This window comes from Plasmodium yoelii, assembly GCF_900002385.2.
Source record: "Plasmodium yoelii strain 17X genome assembly, chromosome: 11".
NCBI lineage: Eukaryota > Apicomplexa > Aconoidasida > Haemosporida > Plasmodiidae > Plasmodium > Plasmodium yoelii.
In genome coordinates, this window is record NC_036183.2 from 1,155,654 (window position 1) to 1,182,445 (window position 26,792).

The 26,792-nt window shown below is 23.2% G+C and overlaps 1 protein-coding gene across 1 annotated transcript; it reads right to left on the reverse strand.

Moving 5' to 3' along the window:
• Positions 1-149: 149 nt before the first annotated feature.
• PY17X_1128300 (HECT-domain (ubiquitin-transferase), putative) lies at positions 150-26,792 on the reverse strand (the record flags this gene model as incomplete). The annotated part of the gene is made up of 1 exon (XM_725534.2): positions 150-26,792. The coding sequence occupies one exon, from the start codon at positions 26,790-26,792 to the stop codon at positions 150-152; it is 26,643 nt and encodes an 8,880-aa protein (XP_730627.2).

Sequence of the window (26,792 nt, forward strand, 5' to 3'; positions counted from 1 at the left end):
CGACAAAAACAACAATATTGGCAATAGATAAGAATTACAGAAAAAATAAATCAATTAAAATACTTATCAAGCCAATATAACTTATTATAAAAAATATATATGTGGTAATAAAATAAGAGCAATTTTGTTACTAAAACAATTAAAACAAACTAATCTTCATACATCAATTGCATTTGATCATGAACAACGTATGCATCTAAATCAATAGCTGTACAATTTTTGATTGCATATAAAAGCCTTTCCTTCAAAATTTCTAAAGAAGAATATTGTGGTAATAGCAATCGAAATCCACATGTAACAGCTGTAGGCAATCTTTGGTCGACATCATTAATATTATTATTTGTATTATCTACATCTATGATCATATGCCAATCATTTTTTGTTGTAGGTAATCTTGAACGACCCGAAACGAATCTAAGAAATGATTGCAATTGTTCATTAGTAAATTTTTCTAAAACTGCAAAAAGTTTATCTTTCATTTTTAAGTCATTAAACCAAGTATGGGCTTTTAAAACACCTAAATTAATTTCTCTTTCACCACAAACCATATGCTCTATATCAGTAAAATCATATAATAATCTTAATCTTCCTAAAGGTATTACTGAACTAAAACCTTTTAATAAATGTGTAATTCCTTTTGATGATTCATTCATTTTACATTTTGTCATTAATTTAATGAATAAATCTAGATTATCAAAGTTGATCGGTACATTCATTCCATTTTTTATAAGTTCAATTGAATTTCCACCTGAATCTTCAGTCATAAATGTCATATCTCCTAAAGAATATGTCAGTTCAGTATTCCACACATCTTTTTTTTCAGAGTTTAACATTTTTAATGTTTTTAACATTTCTACTGCAACCAGATCATAATCACATAAATCTTGCAATTCTAATGGCATTCCAGATACCTTTTTCCATATTATAGGGTTAAAGCATATATTTAATGGAGATGCAATACAAATACACATGCCCATAATTCTACCTAAAGATTCATACATAGCTAATTCCATAGCTTTAATGGTTTTTTCATCATATCCTATACTCTCACTATTTTTTGCATTATTATTATTAGTAGTAGAATTATTTCCTTTATTTTGTATGTTTTCAAATTCATCTTTTTGGTCTGTTCTATTATATGATGATAATTTGTCATTATCTTTATCATTTTTTTTATAAATTTTGTTAATAAAGTTTCTTATAGTTTTTAATGATGTATTATTAATAATTTCAAATACAGAATCTGTTGGAAAATTATATTCAAATGACGAATCTCTATCACATTTATTATTTAAAGAGCTATCTGTTTGATTTTCATTTTCCAGTTTTTCAAAAGTTACAGATTTTTTACTATTCAATAAATAGCTATAGTTTTTATTTTTAGAACACGATTTATTATTTTTATTTCCTTTTTTTTTTTTTGGTGAACCTTTTTTTGCACTATGCATATCATCATTGCTGCATTCAGTGTAAACGCAATTTCCATTTTTCTTAAGATGCTTTCCCTTTTCATTAGAGTTTTCATTGATATTAACAAATTCATTATCATATGAATTTTCTTTAGAAATTAAACTGTTATTCTTTAAGTATACATGTTCTCTTTCACACTCATTTATATTATTATTGAATTCCCCATTCTGTTCATTTTCGTTTTCATCAGCTTGCATTGAAAAGAATTCATAATTTTGATTTACACTTTCTTTAAAATGTTCATCATATAATTTGTTCTCATCTTTGTTTTTATGCATTTGAAATTTCATAGATTGAGATTTGTGCAACTTCTTTTTAATATTTTTAATAGAATTATATGCTTGTAATATTTGCCATCTATAATTTTCTAAATTATCAATAATATCTATTTCTCCAACATAATCTGCCTCTTGAATCGAATAAGGACTAGTTTTGGGATTTATAATTACAGTGTCTTGACGTCCTCCAATTGCTTGTGTATAATTTGGACATGGTATACATAATTGAAACATTGGTAAACTTTTATCTGGAGAATCTGATAATTTTCCCATAACTTCTCTTGATATAGATGAAAGATATTCATGAAATGGACCACCAAAATCAGTAGCACCTTCTCCAATAAATACTACCATAAAAGGTCTATCTCTTGGTTTCCTTCTAAGTTTATGAGTATCCATATTTAATAATGAAAATGTACTTTGATACCACATTGAATGCGTAATGTTTTTAGCCGTTGCTGCCATACCTCTATCTATTTTTAATGTCAAATTAGATTTTTCTGGATTTGCTGAAGTAATATTTTTTAAACAATCTTTCCATAATTTTGAAACAGTATCATGTTTGAGTAGTTTCTTAACAAATAAATATGAAGACAATTGTATAGGTAAATCAGAAGAACCCATTGCTAAAACCATCTTATTAGAATAATATCCATTTTTACAATGTTTTATACAGTTTAAACTACTATTTTTAGTAGTTTTTTCATCAAGAATATTACCATTATTGTCAAAATAGTTATTATCACTATCATTTGTAAATGAAAACTGATAATTGTCATTAATTTTTTGTGAAATATTTTTGTTGTCATCTTTAATATTGTCACATTTGTTAAGATTAAATAAATAGTTACTAAAATTGTATATATCATTATGTTTTTTACAATTTGTTTCATTCCATGGGAAATATCTATCTTTGCTACTAAAAAAGCATAACGGACATTCCAAGGTACGTAACCCATGCTCTTCTAAATGCACAACAGGTTTATTAAACAAAACTGCTGAAATTGGTAAACAATTTTCAAAATAATTATTAAATGTATTTAACAATGATATACGATCTTGTATAATTTTTAAAAAAATATTTTTATTTTGTTCATATACATGATTTTTATAATAATCTACCGTCATAACCATTTTATTTTTTGCAATATTTTTTAAAGATTCTTCGGAAAGAGTAAAATATTTCTTAAAATTTGGAGGGAAAGCACCATGCTTTTTATAGTTATTTTGATATATTGTCCTCATTGTAAAATTATGAACTTTTTTAATTTCTTCAATAAATTCGTCTAAAGATATATTTATTTTTTTCCATAATTGTGATGTTTTACTTGGTAATTTCTTCTTTATTTTTTCTATATCAAATGCATGATAAACAAAAAGACTTAATTTTTCAGGAGAATCCATATAGCTACTTATTAAATCATATATATGCAAAATATATATATCTAATGTATGTGGCCATATTTTATTACATTCTTCTCTAATTAATTCATTTTCATTTGGGTTAGATATTAATTCTATTTCACATAATAATTTAAAGTCTCTTTCTTCTTTTTTATCATATTCTATATAATCCCCTTCATAATAGGTATCATTTTCATATATATTTTTTTCATTTAAATTGTCTTCATATATATAATCATATGAATCATTTATATCACTTACTGAAATATATTTATTTTTCTTACTTTTTTTGTTATTTTTATTTATATCATTCAGTTTATAATTTTTTTTATCTGATTCATTTATATTTCCTAATCTAACCAAATTGTCACATTTTTCTTTTTCAGTACTATAATTTGTATTTTTACATTCTTTTCCACAGTTAGAACTTTTTTTTAATGTATCAAAGGGCAAATTATTATAACTAGACATATCTTCTGTAAAATTGTTTTCAAACTTTATATGTGTGTCTCTTTCTTGTTTTTTAATGTTCAATTGACTTTTCTTTCTATTATTTGTTTTGCTATTGCTGCTGATACTGTTTATGTTATTATTATCAAGATCCTTTCTAGTATTACTATTACTTTCTCCTAATATATCTAAATTAATTGATCGTATAGAGCTTTGCTTGGTCATTTTATTTTCTCGTTGTTTAATATCTTCATTATTTTTCAAAATATCCTTTTTGTTATTATTGCATTTTCCATCGCTGTCTTTATTACATGATTCTGTATCATTTTCGATTTGATTATAGCTTATTCTTTCGTGATGACTAGAAGAATGACTGCATGACGCAAAATTAACATTTTCGTTTTCACTATTTTTTTCTTTTTCATTGATTTCTTTCCTTATTGAATCATCTATATTATCTAATCCATAATTATCAATTTCATTTTCATTAGTAATATAATGCATAGAATTTGTTACATTGTTCGAAGCGCTGTTACTATTATGCATTTCGCTAAAAATTCTAAACAATGGTATACATTGTGCAGAATCTGTTATATGAGTATATTTATCATGTGTATTATTTGTTCGCGATTTTGATTTATTTTTATTTTCATCTATTTGTTCGTCAAGAATATTAGGAATAAAATAAAGTTCTTTCTTTGATTTTTCTTTTTTATTTATAGTATATCCCCGTAAATAATTTGAATATTTGTCTTGCTCATTTATATCATTATTGTTACTATTCTCTTGAAAAATATAATTCTTTAAGAATAATTTTTTTGAATATAAATCACATAAAAATGATCCTCTATTTAGATCTCTATTTTTAAATATTTCATTAAACATACATGAATCATGTAAAGCCATATTTAATAAAATATTTTTATCATTAATTGTATTTATTAAATTGTTGTAAAATAAAAAGTGGTCACCATTTTGCAATGCTTTATTCATAATTGCTACTGATTCTAATACATCATTCTCATATTTAAAAAATGTATATGAATCTGTTATCCATTTTATATCATGAAATTCATTTAAAATACCCATTTTTTTTAATAAATTTTTCTTCCATTGTTCATGTACATCATTAGACCATTTTTGTTTGAACCCGCTAAATATGGTGCAATAAATATCTATCTTTAATAGCATATAACCTAAATCCAATGAGGAACTATATTTTTCTAGATTCTTTTTTATATCCATATTTAATAAATATTTTAATTTTTTATCCATACAAAGTGTGTCAAATAATTCTAAAAATTTTTCAAATCCTTTAATTAAATCATCTTCATTTTTGACCTTGGTTAATATACTATTCAATTCTTCTAATTTAGGGATACTACTTATTTTTTTTGAATCTAAATAACCAGCATTTTTTAGAATATCTGAAAAAATACCAGATTTATTTATAAATTCTAAAAGACTTTCATGCAAGTATTGATAGTTATAGGAATTTGTTTTTAATTTAGAAAATACAAGATTATATTCGCATCTATTTTTTTTAACATTATCAAAATTTAATCTATTATGATTCATTTCATGTATATTTATATCATTCAGATGTAAAATATTATTTTTATTTTTTTTATTATTTTGGTGTTTATCCCAAAACTCAGTATCATTTACAAATTCGTCATCAAGACAAGGGTGAACAACAATATGGTTACATATAGCATTGATGTGGTTGTTATTTATCATATAATTTTTGTTTCCATGTTTTGTCTCATTTATTAGGTTATATGAAAGATCGCTATAGTTAATTTGATCATTTCCATTTATTAAATCATAATAGAAATAATTTTTATTTACGTCTTCATAATTATTTTTATTTGCATGAGTATCCATTTCTATTAAATAGCCCTTTTGTAAAATTATTGCATCATTATTAGCTTCTTCAATTTCTATAGTGTTATCATTTCCGATGCAATTTTTATCATATTTATTATACAGCGAATTAATTTCACATTCTTTGTTAGTAATCTTTTTATTTTTATGTTTCATTGTTTTTATTTCATTTTCTTTATTTTCTTTTTTATTTTTACCAATATTGGACAAATTTATTATATGGCTATTTTGTAAAGAATCATCAGCATAACATGGCTTACTCTTCATTTTTAATGTTTGTCTATTTTCATCAGAAAAATTATATCCCCATCCATTAGTATCACTACAACCTATTTGACCATTCTTAGAATTATTCCAAACCTTTTCGGTTATTAATTCTTCGCCACCTATGACAAAGGAATTGATTTTTACTGAGAAACTTTTGTAAGAACATTTTTGATTTATATTAAACCCAACAGCTACTGAACAATTTGAAAGGAGACCGGGAATAAACTCTTCATTAATATAACAATTTTTTCCTTTTTTATTATTTTTTGATGATAATTTAATCCAAATTTTTAAAATATTTTCTAATTTTTTGTTTTTAATTATTCCTTTTTCTGTTAAATTTTCAACAGATACTCCTTTTTTATTCATGATAGTAGGATCAGCGCCTAATTTTAATAAAGTTTGAACCATTTTTATAATATCACCCTTTTCCTCACTATTACATGAATCTAATATAACTTTATGCAAAGCAGTATTCCCCTTAGTATCTCTTTTATTAATTTGTACACCATATACACAAACAAGCATAGATACGATTCTGATATGTCCACATTGCGCTGCTACCATTAAGGGTGTTTCCTTATCCAGTTTATAACAAGAACTATTAGGATTAACTTTGCCAAGTTTTATTAATTTTTGAACACAACTTTCACAGCCTATTCTGCACGCTAATATTAATGGTGTTAAATGCTTTTCATATATAATATTCTTCATTGATGATATAAGCTCACATGAAAAACCTTCCTGGTTCATTTCATAATGATCAAATGATATTTCTGGTTTATTTTCATCAGATTTCATTAATAGTTGAGGATTATTTTCCAAAATAGAAGTAACATTATCGCAATCATTTAATAACAATGAATTATATAATTTAATCATATTAACATGATTTTTAATTCTTATTAGCATTTGATTTTTACGATATTCTTCTTCATCATTTTCACAAGTGTCGTTATCGATATTATAGGTGTTAGTATCATTTTTTGTATTATGCATATCTTGATATACTTTTTTACCTTTTGATTTTATGCTATAATGTGTTATTCCGCTAATTTTTTTATTAGATTTTTTTTCTAAAGAGTAAGAATTATTTGTATATGTGCTATTTCTTCGTGATTTGGATGTTGAATTTAACGATTCATTTATTAGGGTATTTGAACTTTCATAATTATCATATTTAGAGTCATTTTCCTTTAGAATTTGTTCATTGTCTTTTTGTTCGCAATTTATATCATTGGTTTCATTTTTAACTGATTCTAAATCAACGCAATTTATATTGCTAGTATTGTTACAAATGTGTGCCTTTTTTGATGCATTATAAAATTCTTTTGTTTTTATTTCCTTATATTGGTCAGAGAACATCGATTTGTTCATATTTCTATAGTTATAAAATGTATCAAATTTGAAACCAAATTCATAGACGCCATTTTTGTAGAAAAACAAACTTTGATATAATGGTTCGAATTCAATACACAAATTGTCATTATTTTTAAATCCTGATACTTGCAATTCACATTCTTCTATTTTATCTGATGGAAGCTCAGAAGTAGGTAAAGGAAGATTTAATGGACAAACAAAAGTGCCATTACTTTTCCATAGCCAACGATAAATTCCCCATACTATTCCAACAGAATTATTAATATCATCTGAATTACAACTAGTATCATGTTCATTAATTTTGACAGTACAATTAAAAATAAAATGTTTTGCAGGAAATACAGAGTCATAAGCATCTATACATGATTTGAATTCTTTGCATCCTACATAATACATACAAAGATTATTGTAATTGCCAAGCTTATCTTCGTGAATGGGTTTGTATGATTTTTCTATATTATTATCACTTTGAATTACATTGTTAATTTCTTGTATTGAACTATATTTTATATTATATAAATCTTTTTTTAATTTTGGTAAATTATTAAGTTTATATTTTATATGTAAATTATTGTCATTACTACTTCTAGTAAAATAATCATTTACGCAATTACTATGAATTACATTCCTTCCAGTACATTCTTGTATAGATTCATTATAATATGATGTATATTGCTTTTTGTTAATTTCATCTAATTCATATATGCTTGTTTTTGAAGCTAAATTACTATTTATAGATTTTTTTAATTTTTCAATATTTTTGTTATCATGTGACAAAGAAATGTGATACGAATTATCATATCTTCCTCTTTTATTTATTTCAAGAAATTCATTTTTATATATCTTATCTAAGTGATTAGTCGAATTTAAATCACCTTTCACTTTTTTGTTCAAATTTTCTTTGTTTACATAAGTATTTGTATTTGTGTTTGATATTTTAGTAAATGTTTTTTGCATATTAGATATATTTTGAATACTTAAATAAGTTTTTGGATTTTTAAATTCACCATTATTTAATGATTCTAAATTCTTTATATTCGATTCTTTGTGTCTACTTGACTTATCAAAACTGTAATAATTCATAATTGGGACATTTCTAATATTTTTGAGATTATCTAGAGATAAAATTTTCCATTTTTTTCCGTGAAAATTTCTTCCATATATATAATAAGAACTGTTTATCAATCCACTTTTAATCTTGATGTTTGGGGTTAAAAAAAACGAGGTTGTATTATAATTTTTCCCAGAAATAATATTGTGTTTTGACTTAGCATCACATAATTTTACTATAACTTCATTATTTAATTTTGGTATTATTAATGGTAATATTTTTTGTTTTTTAACGATTTCTCCTATAGATGCATTTTCTGTTGTTCCTCTATTATCTGGAAAAATAAAACATTTAGGATTCCATAAATTTTTAATACGTTCCCATATACTATTTTTATCAACACAATTATTTTTATATTTAATTTTATGAGTATCTTCGAATTTAAGATAAAAATTTGATAATGATGAAGAAAAATATTTTTCATTCGTATCTATAAATTTAAGGTACAAAGATAAATTAGACAAACCAGAGTTATTGTTTAGTTCATCTAATATTTTATTTTCTGTTAAAGGTTCTACTATAATAAGAGGTACGAATTTCATGATATCAATATTAAATTCATTTTTCATTAAACATATATCATTTGCAATCCACACTATTTGTTTACCAATTATTTTGACGGTAATAGTTATTTTAGTTGTTGTTTTATTTATTATAGATGATTTTAATTTTTCTAAAACATCATCAACAATAAATCCTTTCGAATAAACTTTATCATTGAAAATGTCGTAAGTTATATAGCTATTCTCATATTTGAAAGAATTATTATTTTGTGTAATTTTTTCATTTAAATTAGTAGGGGAAATATTTGTGCTGATTTTCTTTTTATTATTGTCATCATCATTATCATCCATTTTTCTGTTATTATTGTTTTCATCACTATTAGTATTACTATTGCTACTAATATTTATATATTCGTCTTTTATTCTAATATCATTATATTTATCAGTTTCGTTTCCATCTTCGAAGGTTTTATTAGTGCCATTACAATTTTCATTATTGGTTATAAATTCATTCGTATGTTTTTCATTATATTTCTTATTAATCTCACAAAAATAAACAATATCATTTTTAGGAGAAGAAGATTCATCATTATTATCATCAGTATTAACACTATTATTAATAATATCGCTCTTTCTTGATTTATTAGTAAATACTTTCTTTTCTATGCTTTTTGGAAAATAAGAGGAGTATCTAAATAGTCCATCAATTTTAATAGATCTAGGGCAAATGTTCTTATAATTAGCGAGAGAAATATTACTTAATCTATGGCGTTTTTCTGGGATATTTGCTTTACTATCTTCATTATTTATTGTAATTTTGTGGTTGCTATATTCTTTTTTATCACTATCAATTTTATTATCATATTCTGACATTGATGCATCATTCAGATTGGCATATTTTCTTTTCATGCTTAGAATACCTATTTTTATATTCATTAATTTTTGAATATTATCAAATACACAATTTATGTTATCATTTAATGAGAGTGATATAGTAAAGGAAGACGAATGACTCGTTCCAGAGTATAGATAAGAATCCCCTATTAATATTAATGGGTTTGCCAATTTGTGGGTATTAGTTATTTCAATATGAGAGCCTAACTTAAAATTTTTCACATTATTAATTTTTAAATTTGTTTCGATCGAATTTAAAGCAATATATTTAAAATTTTGTATTTTATTAAATTTTATCTCTTGTAAAATATAATTGAAATCACTGTCTGCACCAAATACTACATTAGGTCTATTCATAATTTTTTTTTTTAATGAAATTCTATTAATTTTGTCTTTATAGTTTTTATTTGATTTTATAATTTTCTCCATATCCGAATTATATATATTACTACTATTCACACTAAAATTAGCATTATCATTTTTGTTTTTCTTATTATTTTCTATTGGTACTGGAAACATATCGTTTATTTTTAATTTAATGATTTCTGAATTAGGAGAAGATATGTGATGAATTTTTTTATTAATATCTATTATAATATTAGCTGAGACTGTTTTTTTCAATTGTAATACATCTTGAACAAATATTTCTGGATAATTTCCTTCATAATTGTCTGCAAAAATATTATTCAAATATTTGATATCCATTAATTTATTATTGCCAAAAGGGACAATATTTTTATTGTCTATATGTGTTGATTTATTTTTTAATTTATTATCATTAACATTTATTGAATTATTTACTGTCAAATTGTTAATTATATCATCATTTTGCCCCTGAGGAAATTTGTTTTTTTCATCTGTTTGTGATTCAGTTTGTTTTTCTGTATCCCCATGCATAAATGCTATTGGATCGTCGTTAATACTTTTATTAACATAACCTTTTATACATTCATTCGTATTAAAATTCCTTATATTTTTATAATAAATTTTAGACACATGATCAACGACGTACAAATATAAACAATATTGCTTAAAATTGTTATATACAGGTTCATTGCTAAATTTCATTTTATTAAATACATCAATTTTTTTAATATAATATGCAGCGCAAGCAAAATAATGGATAAGTAATGAAGCATTAACTTTTAAGGGATCATGGGTTCCCTTTTCTTTATTATCAAATAAATCGAAATTATATGCATTGTGCGACAATTTTTTTCCATTCACTACATTATTATTAGCTGAATTTATATATAAGGCATTTTGTGTTGATTCATTATTGGCATTATGACAATCGTTAGCTGGTTCTGTATTCTCTTGTAAACCGCTATTATTAATATTGTTCGAAGAAATATTTGGACTCGTTCTATTAGTAACATTTAAATTATATATTGTTTCATTGCTTGCACTATTAATTCCACTAAAATTATTATTTAGTATTCGATTATTAGATGAGTTTTGTATGCAATTCAATATATCGTTAATGTTGTTATTTAAGCTATCTATAATATTATTGACATTCTCATTATTATTTCTAACATTTCCATTATTACTATTATTATTTATCTCTTCATATTTATTTTTACTACTATTATTGATTTTATAGCAATTTTCTTCATTTAATTTAATAATTTGATTAAAAACAGAAGATCCAAAAATATTTACACAATTAAATAGATAATTTAAAAACTCATTATAGTTGCATTTTATTCTTTGATATTTATTTTTTATATTATTATATGTGATTTGAGATTCTCGAGATTTTTTTGTTTTTTTGTTTATTATATAATTGGTATCAAATTTATTATATATAGTGTCACTATTAATATTATCAAGGTCTCCAGTGGGCAAATTAAATTGAGTTAACATGTCTATATTCAACAATTGTTTATAATTTTTTTGAATTGTTCTATTTTGCATTATATAAGTAACACAAGACCAATAAACCAATCTGCATACATCTATACCAAGAATTATAGGAAGGCGATTTCCATTAATAATTAATCCAAATAATGATGTAACTGAAATGGGTGTAATACAACTTGATCGTATTTGTGATGGACATAATGGATGCCTAATAAATGTATCTAATAACCAATGTGCTACATGCACAGAAGGCGAAATTGAATGAAAATTTTCTACTTTAACTCTCTTTTGTGAAATACATTGAACAATAGAACCTATTAAATGGTATAATAATTCACATTGGATTATTAATAACAACTGATTTACTAATTTTTTATCTTTCCATGTAACAATAGATTTGTAAAATATTCTTTGCCATCCATACAAAATTGAATATTTATAACTCTTTTCATTAATTAATTTATACACATTTTCTTGTATTTTTGCATTTCTTAATTGTCCTTGAAATTTTTGCCAATAATCTTCTTTTCTAAAATCTTTATTCCTACTAAGGTAATAAACACACATACGAAATAGATAAATAATGCTAAAAATATTTAAAATTTCTTCCTTATGTTTTAATCCTAAATTATATAATTTTCCAATATTATTTATTTTATTTTTATTCTTTTTATGTAAATATGATTTAATATTGAAAATTTCCTTATTATTTTGATTTTGTACACCATCATTATTATTCCATAAAACGTTATCCTGATTCGTTTCTTCTATACCATAATAGTTTCCTTCAATAATTGTTTTTTCGTTAACGAAATCCAAACTTACATCCTCTGTATTATTTAATGATGTACTATCTTTATACAACATATTAGAATCATCTTCGTCTTTTCTAACATGTTTGCCATTTTTATTTGTTTTGCTGTTATTTATTATTTTTATAACTTTCTTTTTATTACGCTTACTACGCTTTTCAATTATTTCGCCTTTTTTCATTATGGGTCGTTGCTTGGATCTTTCGAGAGTATTATTATCATTATAGTTATAAATTCCATTTATCCCTTCCTTGATTTTCTTGCCATAATTGATATTTTTTAAACTTGTTTTTAACTCATCCATAAACAATTTAGGAAATAATAGTGTCATTACACAACAAATATCTATTAAATATTTTTTTAAAACGTAACCAGCATAAAAATTTGCTGATGTACTAGCAATTTTCTTTGAAAGATATGTATTAGAATATTCAAAATCAAAAAGTGTATCTTTTAATGAATTAGAAGTTAAATTAATATTATTATGTGGAAAGCTTAATGAATATGCATTTTGAGAATTAAAACAAACTAAAACATTTAATATATATGTCCATAAATCAAAAGTATCATTTTGTGTTATTACTTGTTGGTTTTTGATTTCTGGAGGAAATAGATTAAACTGTTGTAAAAATTCAAATGGTATTCCACAATGTTTCAATATTTCTATCATATTTATATTTTCTTTTTTATCAACAAATTTATTTATTCCATCAGTTCTTATTATGTTAAAATAATTCGAATTATATATATGTGCGGTATCTTCATTATATGAATTATTTATATTATTTTTTGAATTTGATTCATTTACAAAGAAATTGTGGACAAAAGATGTTGGTGATATAGTATTATTAAAATTATTTTGGAAATTATATTTTTGATTTTTTCCAAAAATCCTTTCAATATTAATAGAATTATTTTTCGCAAAATGTTTAATTAATATATCACTTATTCCAATGTCTATAAAATTAAATATTTTAATAAAATTTAATAACTTTTTAAATGACCCATAAACATTTTTATCAGGTTCATAAGTTCCATCTGAATTCATTTCAAGTAGTGTTCTTAATAAAATACAACAGCACATAACTGATTTTGTTGCTATTAAACATATAGTATACTCAAAGAAATCATTTTTATTATCATTGAATATATTTAATTGTTTATAGTTCAATTCATCATCACTTTTATTATTATTATTATTATTTTTGTTATTATCATTTGTATCATCACTAATTTCCTTACTTTCATGATTTTCAAAATTATTTCTATAAGATTCTGATGAGCCAGTTTCACCTATAAAAATTGAATCCATTTGCAAGTTTTCATTTCGTATACTATTATTATTCATAGAACCGTTATTATTTGGACTGTTCGTGTTGACATAATTTTCATTTTTTTCACTGCTACTCATATTATATAAATTATTTTCTGTGTCTATTGCATCATTTTTTGATCTTGATTTTCTTAATGGATGTAAACTTTTCTTCTTTTTATTTAATTCCCCTTTTATACTATTAATATTGTTTTTATCTACTACAATATTATTATTATCTTCATAATTGCATTTATTATTTGGTTTATATTTGTTGGTAATAAAATTAAAAATAGAATTTACAAAGAAGTCACTGCATATAATATCTACCAATTTACAAAAAAAAAGTTCAATACATTTCATATCTAAAGAATACGATACAGAATGCTTTAATTCCGATAAACTGCTTAGCCAAGGAAGTTCATCATAAAAATTGTGTTTTTTATTTTCTGTTTTTTTCTCATTTTCATTTGGTGTTTTTTCCTCGTTTTCTATAGTTAACCCAAAAATGCAAATAATAGATAATAATTCTCTAACTATTTTATTTATATTAATTTTACGTTTTATATAGACATTTGGATATAATAAATTCATGTTATTTTCTTCATTGGTATGATGGTTTCTCTTATCTGAGATATTACACTCAAATAATAAGTAGTGTTCGGATGGTTTGCCTTTTTCAAGTTCAGTGCTATTTATTTTAATAAATTTCTCAATATCACTAACATGTTCTGAGCTATTATTATTTGTGCTGCTACTATAATTGATACCATCATAATCATCCTTGTCTAAATGCAAAATTTCTCCATTTTTGTGATTATATTTGTTTTCCTTTACATTATTTTCTTCATTATTATTTTTTTTATAAGATTTTTTATTTAAAAACTCATATAAATTTTTATCCAAACCTATTTCATTTTTGTCATTGTTTTCTAAACTATTCTTATTATTTTTTTCTATAGATTGAATAGAATTAAATAATTTTATTTTCTTTGATTTTTGAACTTCAAATAAATCATTTGTAATGTCATTTTCTGAATATAAATTTGATGAATTTTTTTTCAAATTATAAGATATTTTAGTTAATGTGTTACTCATCCTTGTTATTAATTCTTGTTTTAATCCTTTTAAAATTTCATTATCTGATCCAAGAATTGATTGGTATAATTTTACAGATTCATAGAATTCTTTTTTCTTCAAAGACATTTTATTTAATTTTTTTTCAAAATTTTTCTTTTTACATCCAGTCAAGGAATAATATTCATTTAAATATTCTTCATCTAAATTTTTATTATTGTTTCTAGAATTTTTTGAGTCTATTGTATTTGGATCTACATAGTCCATAGTAAATGTTGGACCTTCATACAAAATAGTCATAGGATCTTGGAAAATAAAAATTAGATTCATTCGTCTTTCAAATTCAATTTGTGAATCAGATTCAAATAAAACTTCTAAAACAGATCCGATACTAACTCCTGAAACCATAAGTTCTGTTCTTAAACATTTTTGATTTTGTTGATCTTCTACGTTAAATTTCACACTTAAAAGATCACCTAGTTCATATTGGACATTTGCTGCAAATACATCATGACTAAATGGTTGACATGTGCTTGTACGAAAACCAACCACATCATTTCTATCAAAAACTTCAGAAACATTAGAAAGCACACATTCAGCGGGGGCAACAGTAACACCAAAACGACCTCTTGTTTGAATACGAAAATTAATTATATCATTAACTTCATTATGGGTAACATTTAATGCTGGAAATGTAAGTGGTGCTAAACATAAAACGACACCTCCTAAGTTTAAACCACGTAAAACTCGTAATGTTCTTCCTTCCATTTGTGTTTCAAAATCATCTGATGGTCTAGCTGACATAAAAAACTCAGATTGAGGTAAATCGTGAAATGGATGATTTCTATATGATATCCTAGGTATTAAACCTAATATATTTTGTGTGCTTCGACATTGTATATCACATTCATTACTTGATTCATTCATATCCATTTGATAATATATAGATTCAAAATTATCTCTAGAGGTAATAAAATTCTCCATTCTTTCATTTTTACTATTATCATTAGTACTATGATTTGAAGAATTATTATTATCATCCTTTTTAGATGTTGAATTTTTGGTGTTTTCATCAAAAGTATTTTTTCCTTTAGGAAATAATTTTCTTGCTTCTTGATGAATCAATTGCTTTGGAAACAATTTTATAGGAGGTAAACACCTGAGTAAAAACAAGCCTTGTATTTTTCCTTGTTTATAATTATTATTTTTTATATTACTAGTATCATAATTTTTATGCAAAATATTTGATATTTTAATGTTCTTTCCTTTGTCTTTTATAAAATTATCATAATTTCCATTTAAAAATACATTGTTATTATTATAATTAACATTAATATTGTTGTCTTTTAATGGTGTTTTACTAATTTTATTATTATCCTTTTGTATATTGTTTATATATTCATTTTCTATTGCATCATTATAATTATTTAATATATATTGATCAAAATATTTGTTAAAAAAAACCGTAATATCATCAGCATCATTAGGAGCCTTTTTTATACACTCTGTAATTAGTTTATAAAAATTACAATTTATTTTAAGGTTTGATAATTTTTTAAAACAATATGTAGGATTATCTTGACCTAGTAAAAAACACCTTAATAATATCATTGCACCAGTTGATGAATTTTGAATGCAACTAATTAAAGAATGCATAAAATCACTAATCATTTTTTCACAATCATTTACTTGGTGTTTTCTTATTTTCGTATTATTAATAATAATGTAAAATGAACCCTTTTTATTTTTTGTTAAATCTTTATATAATTTTACAATGTTGCATAATTTTATTAAAACAGACATTATCATTTTTAAAACAGATTCTATAAGATTTTTTCTTTGAGCTGTATTGAAATTATATTTAAAATCATTATAATTATTTTTATATTTATATTCATCATACATATCATAGATGATATTACAATACTTCCCTTTCACACTTTTTGTACTACTCTCATTAGATATATTATTATGTAGCTTTTCATTTTCTGTATTTTCTCCAGAAACAATTATTCCCCATAAAATAGTTTTAATCAAATTCCAACTTATTGTTTTTAGTTTTATATAATTTAGGTTTTCATAATCATCAAAATAATCACTTTCGCTATTTTTGCAATTCTCAGAATTTGTGCTTTTGCAAGAATCATCGTTATTGTTATCATTAGAAACATGTTCTATATCCATTGAAGATTTCATACATTCACAAACATGTTCTTCATTTGTGTTTTCATAATTTTTATTATCATCATTATTATAATAATGATAGTTTTCATAACCATATTTATTAACGTTATTATTATTATTACCACTATTTGATGTATTTATTATCATATCTCCATCATTCTGTTGGCTTTTTCGTGGTTTCTTTCTTTTTAATGGCTTATCATCATCAATTAATTCGATATTTTTGCAAGATGGATTTGTATATTCCAACTCTAACGGGTCCACACACTCTATTATTTCATTTATAATAATTGATTTTTTTTTCACCCAAATGTTTATTACATCATTAGTATCTGTGTTAATTGAAAATTCCAATTCAAAATTATTTTTCATAAAAAATGATTTTAAATTAGTATCGTGATTCTTATTATCATATATTTCTAGCTGTACATCAGATATTGTTCTAGAATTTCCATATATGTTATATACCGGATCTCCGCTTATAGACCAAAAGCATGAATTTATTTTATTATTCATATTTTGAAATATATTTTGTTTTATATGTTTTATAGATTTATTCAGGTTTTTCAATGGTAAGGTATATCGAGAAGAATTTTTGTATTGTTGGACACACAAAGCCAAATATTGATTTCTGTGAAAATATTCTTTTGTTATTTCAAAACCCTTTAAATTTTCTAAAATTAATGCTTTATCTATATGCTCATTATTATCAACATACTCATGATAAATAATAACTCCTGTAATCACATTATCTAATAACACTGCATTTTCATGTTCTAAAGAATTACAATTTCGCACTATTGGTATTCTTTGTTTTATTTGTTTTGGTTTTTTAACTATTCTTTCAGAATGTATGTATCCTTTGACATCATGTCCATTTTTCTTTTCTTCAACATTTTGTTCGTCCATTTTGCTATCTATTTTTTCATTGATGTTATTATTTTTAATGTTATTTTTCATTGGAATTGATTTGGAATTCATATTTCCTGGCACATTTTTAACAGATTTGCAACAATATGAGCATATTACTTTAAATCTAGAGCTATTATGATTCATGAATGGTTGTTTTTTATTTACAGAATTAATTGTCTTTTTATATTGTTCAAAGTTTATATGTACTTCACGCAATAGTGGTTGACATATTGTTAACATATGGTATAAAAATGGTACAACATATCTACTATCATTCAAGGGTTTTACTTTCAAACATATCTGTAAAGCTATTAATCGTAAAACGCTTTCTATCCATAATGTGTTCATAGAATTTTTTATAATTTGTGAAAAATTGGCCGAATTCATTATCATTTTTCTATTATATCTTAAGTACCAAATGCATATACTTTTTGTTATATCCGTTAATGTAAAGGAAAGAGCATATTCCATTGGCTGTGTAAACCAATAGTTATGTGAAATTTTATCCTTCATATATGAATATGACCCGTTTGTAGTACTGTTATTTTCGTTCATTACGTTTATTACATTTTTCAATGGAGTTATATTTCTAAATTTTATAATTATAATATGCAATAATTTCAAAAGCATCCATCCATAATTTTGTACAGAAAATAAAGATGGTTCAACATTCGAAACTGTTCTATTGCATTCATTATATGTTCCTCTACTTAGAGAAGGAACAAGCAAATCTAGAATAACAGGCCATTGTGTGTTTTTTTCTGATTTGTGTTTTAATAACTTAAATATGTCTCTTTTTATCTTATTATTATCATATTTATAATTCAATTCAACAATTTTTTTATATTTCCTTTTATCTGTATATAAACTTAATTTATTATTTTCACACAATGATGGTGATCTCTTTTTTTTTTTTAATATAATACAATTTTCTGTTTTATTATTTTCTTGCACATTATTTGGTTGTGTCTGCTCGTATTCATTTGATATGGATTGGTTATTAAAATCATCTATATTTTTTTCATTATAATTAATTTTTTTCTTCTTTTTCTGAATATCATCAGAATTATAATTATAACAATCTTTTCGTGATTGCTCATTTTGATATTTTTTATTTTTTTTCATATTTACTATTGGATTTTTTATTCCTCCAAATATTCCTGCACATAACATTGATTTTAAACTTCGACTAATTAAATATCTACATAAATGTGTCAATTGCTCTATTCTTATGACATTTAAAACAGTTTCAAGTTCAATATCATCAATTAAAAAGTTTAATATTTCTTTTAATTGTGTAGTATAATTGTAGTCAAATGTATGATCTACTATATTGTCTATAGTCATATTTTCTGAATTCATAGAAGCATATTTATTTTTAATATAATCAAAAGATGGATAATTTTTTATATTTTTTAAATATTGGTCACTTTTCATATCATCAATATATAAAGGTATTTTTTCATTATTACTGATAAAATTGCTTGATTTGGATTTAGTGATTATATTATGTTTATTAAATATACCATGTAAATTAAAAAAAGAAGAGTTACAATCATATTCAAAAAAACTACTACCATTTTTTGTAGCATAATATGTGCTTTTATCCAACTTGTTGATATTATTATTAATATCTTGGGTTATGAAATCATTTTCATCTAAAAGTTTGTGGGAATACATACAACGATCTGATTTATTATTTGCAACATTGTAATTTAACTCATCGACAAGAATATTATTACACTCTTGGTGATAAATATAATTTTTACTATTTTGATTATTTAAGCAAAGTTCTCCATCGTTGATATTATTGTTGTTTTCATAATTAATGCTATCATTTCTTAAAATATTCATATAATTAGGGTTATGTTTTTCTGGAATATAATAATTCGTATAATAGTTAGTGCTATCACAAATTTGGAAACTATTAGAATATTTTTGTGTCTTAATATTATGATCAATCATACTATTATCTATACTATCTCTATTGTATTTTAAGTAAATATTATTGGATTCTTTTAAAATATTATTTCTTTTATATGTTCTTAATAATCTTTTTAAGTGGCACATGTTTCTTGTAGTATTCTTACCAAAAATTGTTTCTGTGCTAAATTGCATACATTCTATTTTATCATACATTCTATTTTGATTTCTAAATAAATTGTCAATATAACACAAAGATGACATATTTGTTTTTAATGAGCTAGTAAATGCTGGTACAGTTGCAGCTTCTTGTACTAATTGATAATCGCTGCGATCGGAATATAATTTTCTTATAGTAACAGGTATATCATAAGAATTTCTTCTCATAAATACAAAATGTTCATCCCATTCATGAGAATAGTTATCAATTACTATTACTGGACACAATCCATATGGATATGTATTCATTATCCATTCACATTTCTTTACAATTTTATTTATTTGTTTTTCTCTTTTTAATTTAATTAAATCAATTGTTATAGATTCATTAGTTTTATTACTGCTTTTTTCCTCCACGTTATGTAGTGAAAATTTTGTATAATCTAATCCATCTTTATAAATATCTTCTGAATTAAAAGACTGGTTTTCATTATCCGATGATGTTGCATTTTTATCTAGGTTAAATTCATTTGATATATTACTATTGTTATGTTCATTATTATCTACGCGATTTACATAATCATTTTTTACATTTTTTATATCATCATATAACTTGTTATCAGAATCAATCGATTCCATACTGTTATAACTTTTATTATCATTTTTTGATTTGTTTAATGATTTATTTTCTTCATTTTTTTTATTATGTTTTGTCTGACTTTTTGCTATTAGATCAATAACACCCTGTCTAGCTAAATTACAAGCCATTGTTATTTTCTTTATTTCTAAAGCTTCTTTTAAAGATGAATTATATTCATTACTCTCATTAATTAATTCATTTTGTATATTTTTTGAGTTTTCATTATTTTCTATATGATTATAACCAATAATATACAAAAACACAGCAACAAATGCTATTTGCACTCTTTCAAAATTTTTATGAAACACATTATAAAATTTTCCTAAATCTTTTATAGCATCATTATCGTTTTTCAATAATTTATGTAAAAATTCTATGCTTCGTTTATTTCCAGGATTATACTTCTCATCCTGAGTAGAAAATTGTATTTTTTCTGATTTAATTTTATAACTATCTGATTTTAAATTCTGAGATATACTATTTTCATTATCATATGATGGTTTATATGTGTTGGTACGTTCCTTTCCTACAGACATACTTGCCTTATTAAAGTTATCATAATTATTCGACTCGTTTGTTATTATATTATTAGGTGAATAATTATCTATGTAACTATCTTCACATGTATTTTTTGTCATCGATAAAAATCTTGATATACTTTGAGGAATTACATAGTGATTAAAAACATAATTTTCATAATCGCACACAGAACAATCTGTAAGTTGTAATAATATAATTCTTATAGCTTTTTCGAAATCAAAATATTTATTTTTTTTTGACGATATGCGAATATATTTAGCTGCATCAATTAAAATCAATGGTATTGGATATGAATTTGATGAATCTTTTAAATTTTTCCGCATGTTCACATATATTTCATATTTGCTTAGGTTATCTGACATAATAGTGAAGAATGATAAGAAGTGGGTAGCTAAACTTGTAATACTTATACAACATTCTGCAATGGGATGTAAATTATCTTTATGTACTGACATTTCAAAAGACAAGTGTCTTGAAGTTAATAATCCTTGTAATGTGATTTTTAAAAACATTGGCCAAATATTTAAAGCCATTTTTAAAGATAAATAATTTTTCAATTCTTTTATATATGAGTATTTGTTAATTTTTTTTTCATCGAACAAATTTGTAACATATCCTAAACATGGAATAATTCCGCTTATAATGAAATTACATGATTGTAATAACGTTAAGCTTTTAGGTTTAATCATGTTTTCACATAATTGAAGAAAATTCATTTTTTCATTTAATCCATTTCTAATCATTTTTGATCCAAATATGTGTATAAATTTGTGCATGCCATTTTTTTCATATAAATAATGGTATGAAATACTAGACAAAACTCTTAAACCAACTGATAACATAATTTTCAATATTTCTTCCAAAAGAGAAAAGATGAAACTCAATTTATTTGAATCAGTTACATACTTTATTATTTTTTTTTTAATTTTTTTCAATTTTTTGCTATTCTTATCATACTTTTTCTTTTTAGATAAGCTATGAATAACTTCATTCATTTGTGTTTTAAAGGCTATCGAATCACTATTTTTATCATAAAAATCTTGTAACTTTTTTCTAATATAAAATTCGTCAGATTCATCAGAGTTATAATTGTATTCTGGAAATATTGTATATTTGTCTTTTTTGTTATGATGCTTTTTTCCTTTTTTCTTATCATTTTTATCATTTCTATTACTATTACATATATTTTCTATACTATTAGCAATAAAAAGTGATGGATTATTCTTATTTACACATAATCCATGTGAACTGGAATCATCTGAATTTGATAAAGCATTATCAATCAATCCTGTGGATTCAGTAGAAATTAAAGGCATCCATATATTTTTTTCTTCTCTACATTTTGTATATTTTAAAATATTCGTATTATCATTGTTAAAAGAAGACAAATCCGAACATATATAACTAGAAAATTTACTATTATAACTAAGATTATCTTCGAAAAAACTACCTGAATTATATAAATATTGATTTTTTAAAATTGGAGAATTCTCAAAATTGTTTTCCATAAAATTTGTTTGGTTTATATTGTTTACTCCATATTCTGAATTGGATAATTTTATACTAATATTGTTATTTTCTTTATTTGGAACTTTATCTTTTGATATTTTATTATGTAAGTTATAAAATGGAATAACTGGTTGATATAAAAAGGCTTTTTCTGATTCATATTCTGTTGCTATTGTCAATATGTGTGTCGTTAGCATTAATACAATACCTCGAAAAAAAATAGATGCCACTTCACTTGCATTACTTACATTGGTATTTTTTTGTTTTATTTCATTAATTATTTTGATACAGAAATCAAAATATTTATAATTTGATAATATTTCTTTTTTTGGTTCACTTTCATAAAAAAAGCATAGTTTATGTATAAATTCACATGTTTTGTTTTCAATTAAAAAATCGTTTTCATCATTATGTTGTACAACAGGTATATTTATTGCATCACTTGTTTGATTATTTATTAATAAAATTAATTCTTCAACAAAAACACCAAAATATGTATTGTCTATTATTCTAAATTTAGAATTTCTTTTTCTTTTTCCATATCTTTCTATTTCATGCTTATTTTCTTCATAATATTTTCGTTTTTTTGTTTTTTCTTCCTTTTTAAGGTCCATATTAAATTCATTTAAATAGTTTCCGTTTATATTATAAAAACTAGAACTACATGATGACGATGAAAATGTGGGAGAACTTATATTTTGAGATTTTACATAATGATTGTTTTCATTTTTGTTATAGCTGTTACTGTTACAATTGTTAGTATTATAATGATATTTATCTTTATAATTACTATGGTAACTATCATCAATGGAACTGTCGCAATGATTACTATATGGTGCACTTAGCATTCGTTTCATCATAATTTCTAAAATTCCTTTATGTTCTAAAGATTTCAATAGTTTCAAAATCATATATGAGTCTAATATATTATTGTCTGAAAAAAACTTTAGTAACTTCAAAATAATATCAATGTTTATTCTCATAAATATATTACTTATAATTATTTTATCCGCCTCTAAAAGTATTTGGAATACATTCCTTCGCAATAACCATAAAATACCATTTAAATCTAATTCTTCCATTTCATAATATTCATTTACAAAAAATTCTTTTATATTTACAAATGGTGTTTCTAATTTAATTATTTTTAAAAATGCTAATATTAATCGTTCTGATAATGAATAAAATTGTTCATTGTTTTCTATCCTAATATTATGTGTATCTATATTATTCTTTAAATATAATTTCAGAATACTTAATGCACATATATGAGAATCAGATATTTTATTCCACTCATATAAATATTCTCTATATTTCTTTACTGGTTCATTGTGGCTATTTGTGCAATTTGTATTGTCTATAATATCTTTATTTTCATTGTTACTGTTGATTTTTTCCGATACACACATATTTGATAACTTATATAATTTTTTCAAAATTTTATTATTATTTTCTGTGTATTTAATTAGTGATTCAAAAGTTAAAATGTCTATACTATTATATAATTTATATGTTGTTTCATTTTCTATTACTTTTTTATAATCGTTATCAGTCCAATTACAAAAGTGGTATATATAGCGATTTAATGCAATAGAAACTTTATTATAGAGCTCTATTATATTAATTGAGTTTTTAAATAGAAAATCACTATTTATATCTGGAAGCAATTTTCTGTTTACTAATTCATCAACAAATGCCGCAGACCATGAATATTCATTTGGGAATTCAATATTACATGTGTGAGAAGCATAAACTTTTAAGTTTATACTATTGCTCATGAAAATTTTATTATCAAAAGAAGAAGAATTTTTTTTTATATTTGTTGTTAATAAATGCTTTCCGTTTGAATAAATAACTATTTTACCGTGGTTATTCTGGAAATCGGAAATGCTATTATTATCATTATTGTAGCATCCTTGATCAACTAATATATCAAATATAATTGCATTCATGTTTGTTATATCATATGCATTTACCTGCTTAGTTGTATCTTTATTTTTATACTTTTTGCAATTTTCATTATTATTATTTTGGATTTTTAATGAATTATGGTTATTATTCTTTTCATAAAATAAATTACTATTCTTGTCACAGTTATTTTCATCTATTTCTTTGGAAAGATGTTCTTGTTCCTTGATGTAATTTGTTGGTTTTATTAATTTTGTATACATGTAATTTTTAAGAAAATTAATCTCCAATATGTTGTGTTTATTGTATTGGTTATTATTATCATTTGCATTACTATTAATGTCTTCATCTTCATTTAGTTGAAACATAATTTTACATTTAGATCCTTGTTCGTCTAATACTTTTATAGAATTGTCAATTTCAAATGAAACAACAATTTGAAATATATATGACCCATGTGATGGAAGTATGTTTGTAGAATATTCACAAGGTTTAGATATTCCTTTTAAATGTCTTTTCGAGGTGTTATTAATTTTCAAAAACATTGGATATTGCAATGAAAATAATTCTAACAACTTCAAGGATTCATATTCATGCAACGGAATTTTGCATATAAATTTCTGAAAATTTGTATAATTTACTAAATGTTCACCATTATTATTTTCTTTGATTATATTAGCGCTAGTTCTATTATTTTCATCATTATTAATTTTATTTTTGTTCGTTATTGTCTTGTTATAATCAATTATATTATCTATTTTGCTCCTCAAAGACGCATTTTCACTATAATTTTTTTTGTAAGATGATAAAATTTCACATCTTAAGTAAGGGATAATTATGCATTCTGCAATTGTATTAAGAAAATTAACGATTTCTTTTAAAGAATTTTCATATATGGCTATTGTTAAAAATGTATCTACAACTGTTAATGTTAATGCTATGTCATTATTTCCAATAGCATATTTTAATACTTCTTTGCAAACATTTGAATTGTTATATATATTTAATGGAGAAATAATATAATTATGCTTTTCATTATTTGAGGATTGTTTATTTTCTAATTTTTTATTAAAAGTATAAGAATAATTTAGTTTTGTGTTAATCAATAATTGCTTAAGAAATATATGAATTTCTTCGTTTTCAATTTTTATAGAATTTATTCCTTTAAAAATAATATTAAAAACATCAAAAATGTTAATATAATATTCATTTGATGATATAAAATTATTTGTCTGATTTTTACTGAGGTTAAAAAATTTGAATATCATATCTCGTACTAATGAAGTATTATCTGATTTATTTAAAGAATCATATTTTGTACTAAAACCATATTTTTCATAATCAGGAGAAGGAATCATTTCACTTATGATTTTACCGGTTTTAAATAAAGGGGCTTTTGAATTATTACTCATAGCATGCTCTACCATAAATTTAACTTCCAATATTGATTTATTTTGATGATTATATATAGAATTTCTTACATTTTCTAAATATTTTGGTAGCAATATCATATTATTTGGAACCTTTGTAATATTTGCAAAACTAGAAGTTTCTGACGTGTCATTTTTATCATTTTCCTCAACTATAATTTCATCATTTAAACTTATCATTTTTAAATATTCTTCATACTTTTTATCTTTCCATGATTTACTATCCATTTGATTTAACACATTACATAAATAATCGCCATATTCTTCTAATTCATTAAAAGGCTCAATAATACTTTTTTCATCATTATTATTTAATTTATTGGTTTCATATAGATTTGAATCATTAGATTTATCATCTATATTAATTCCAATTTTATCATATACCTCAATATTGTTCTTTTCATTTTTTTTTAAATCTGTATTATTACAATCATTTCCTAAAACATGATCATTTTTTTTGAGTGATGTAATAATATATTTTATTAATGTTCCACATATATAATAATAATATTTTTTTTTTTTTGCTTCTAAATAATTAATAAATGTTAAAATTTCATTTTCTTGTTTTTTATTTTTGTCTAAATTATAAATTTTAGACTGCAAACACTTAACACATTCTAAATACACTTTTGATTTATATAATAATTTTAAAATGTTTTCATAATTGCTTATTAATCGGGAAGAAGATTGCAACAATAGAAATTCGCCATAATTGCTAATTGATTTTAAAAAACGCGTTCTACTTACAACAACAAATTCAGAAACATGGCATTTATTTGCATCTTGAAAATTATCAAGTATATTTATTAATTTTTCTGAAATAATTTTTTTGTCTTTTTCGCTCGTATTTGCATATACGGAATGTAAATCATTCAT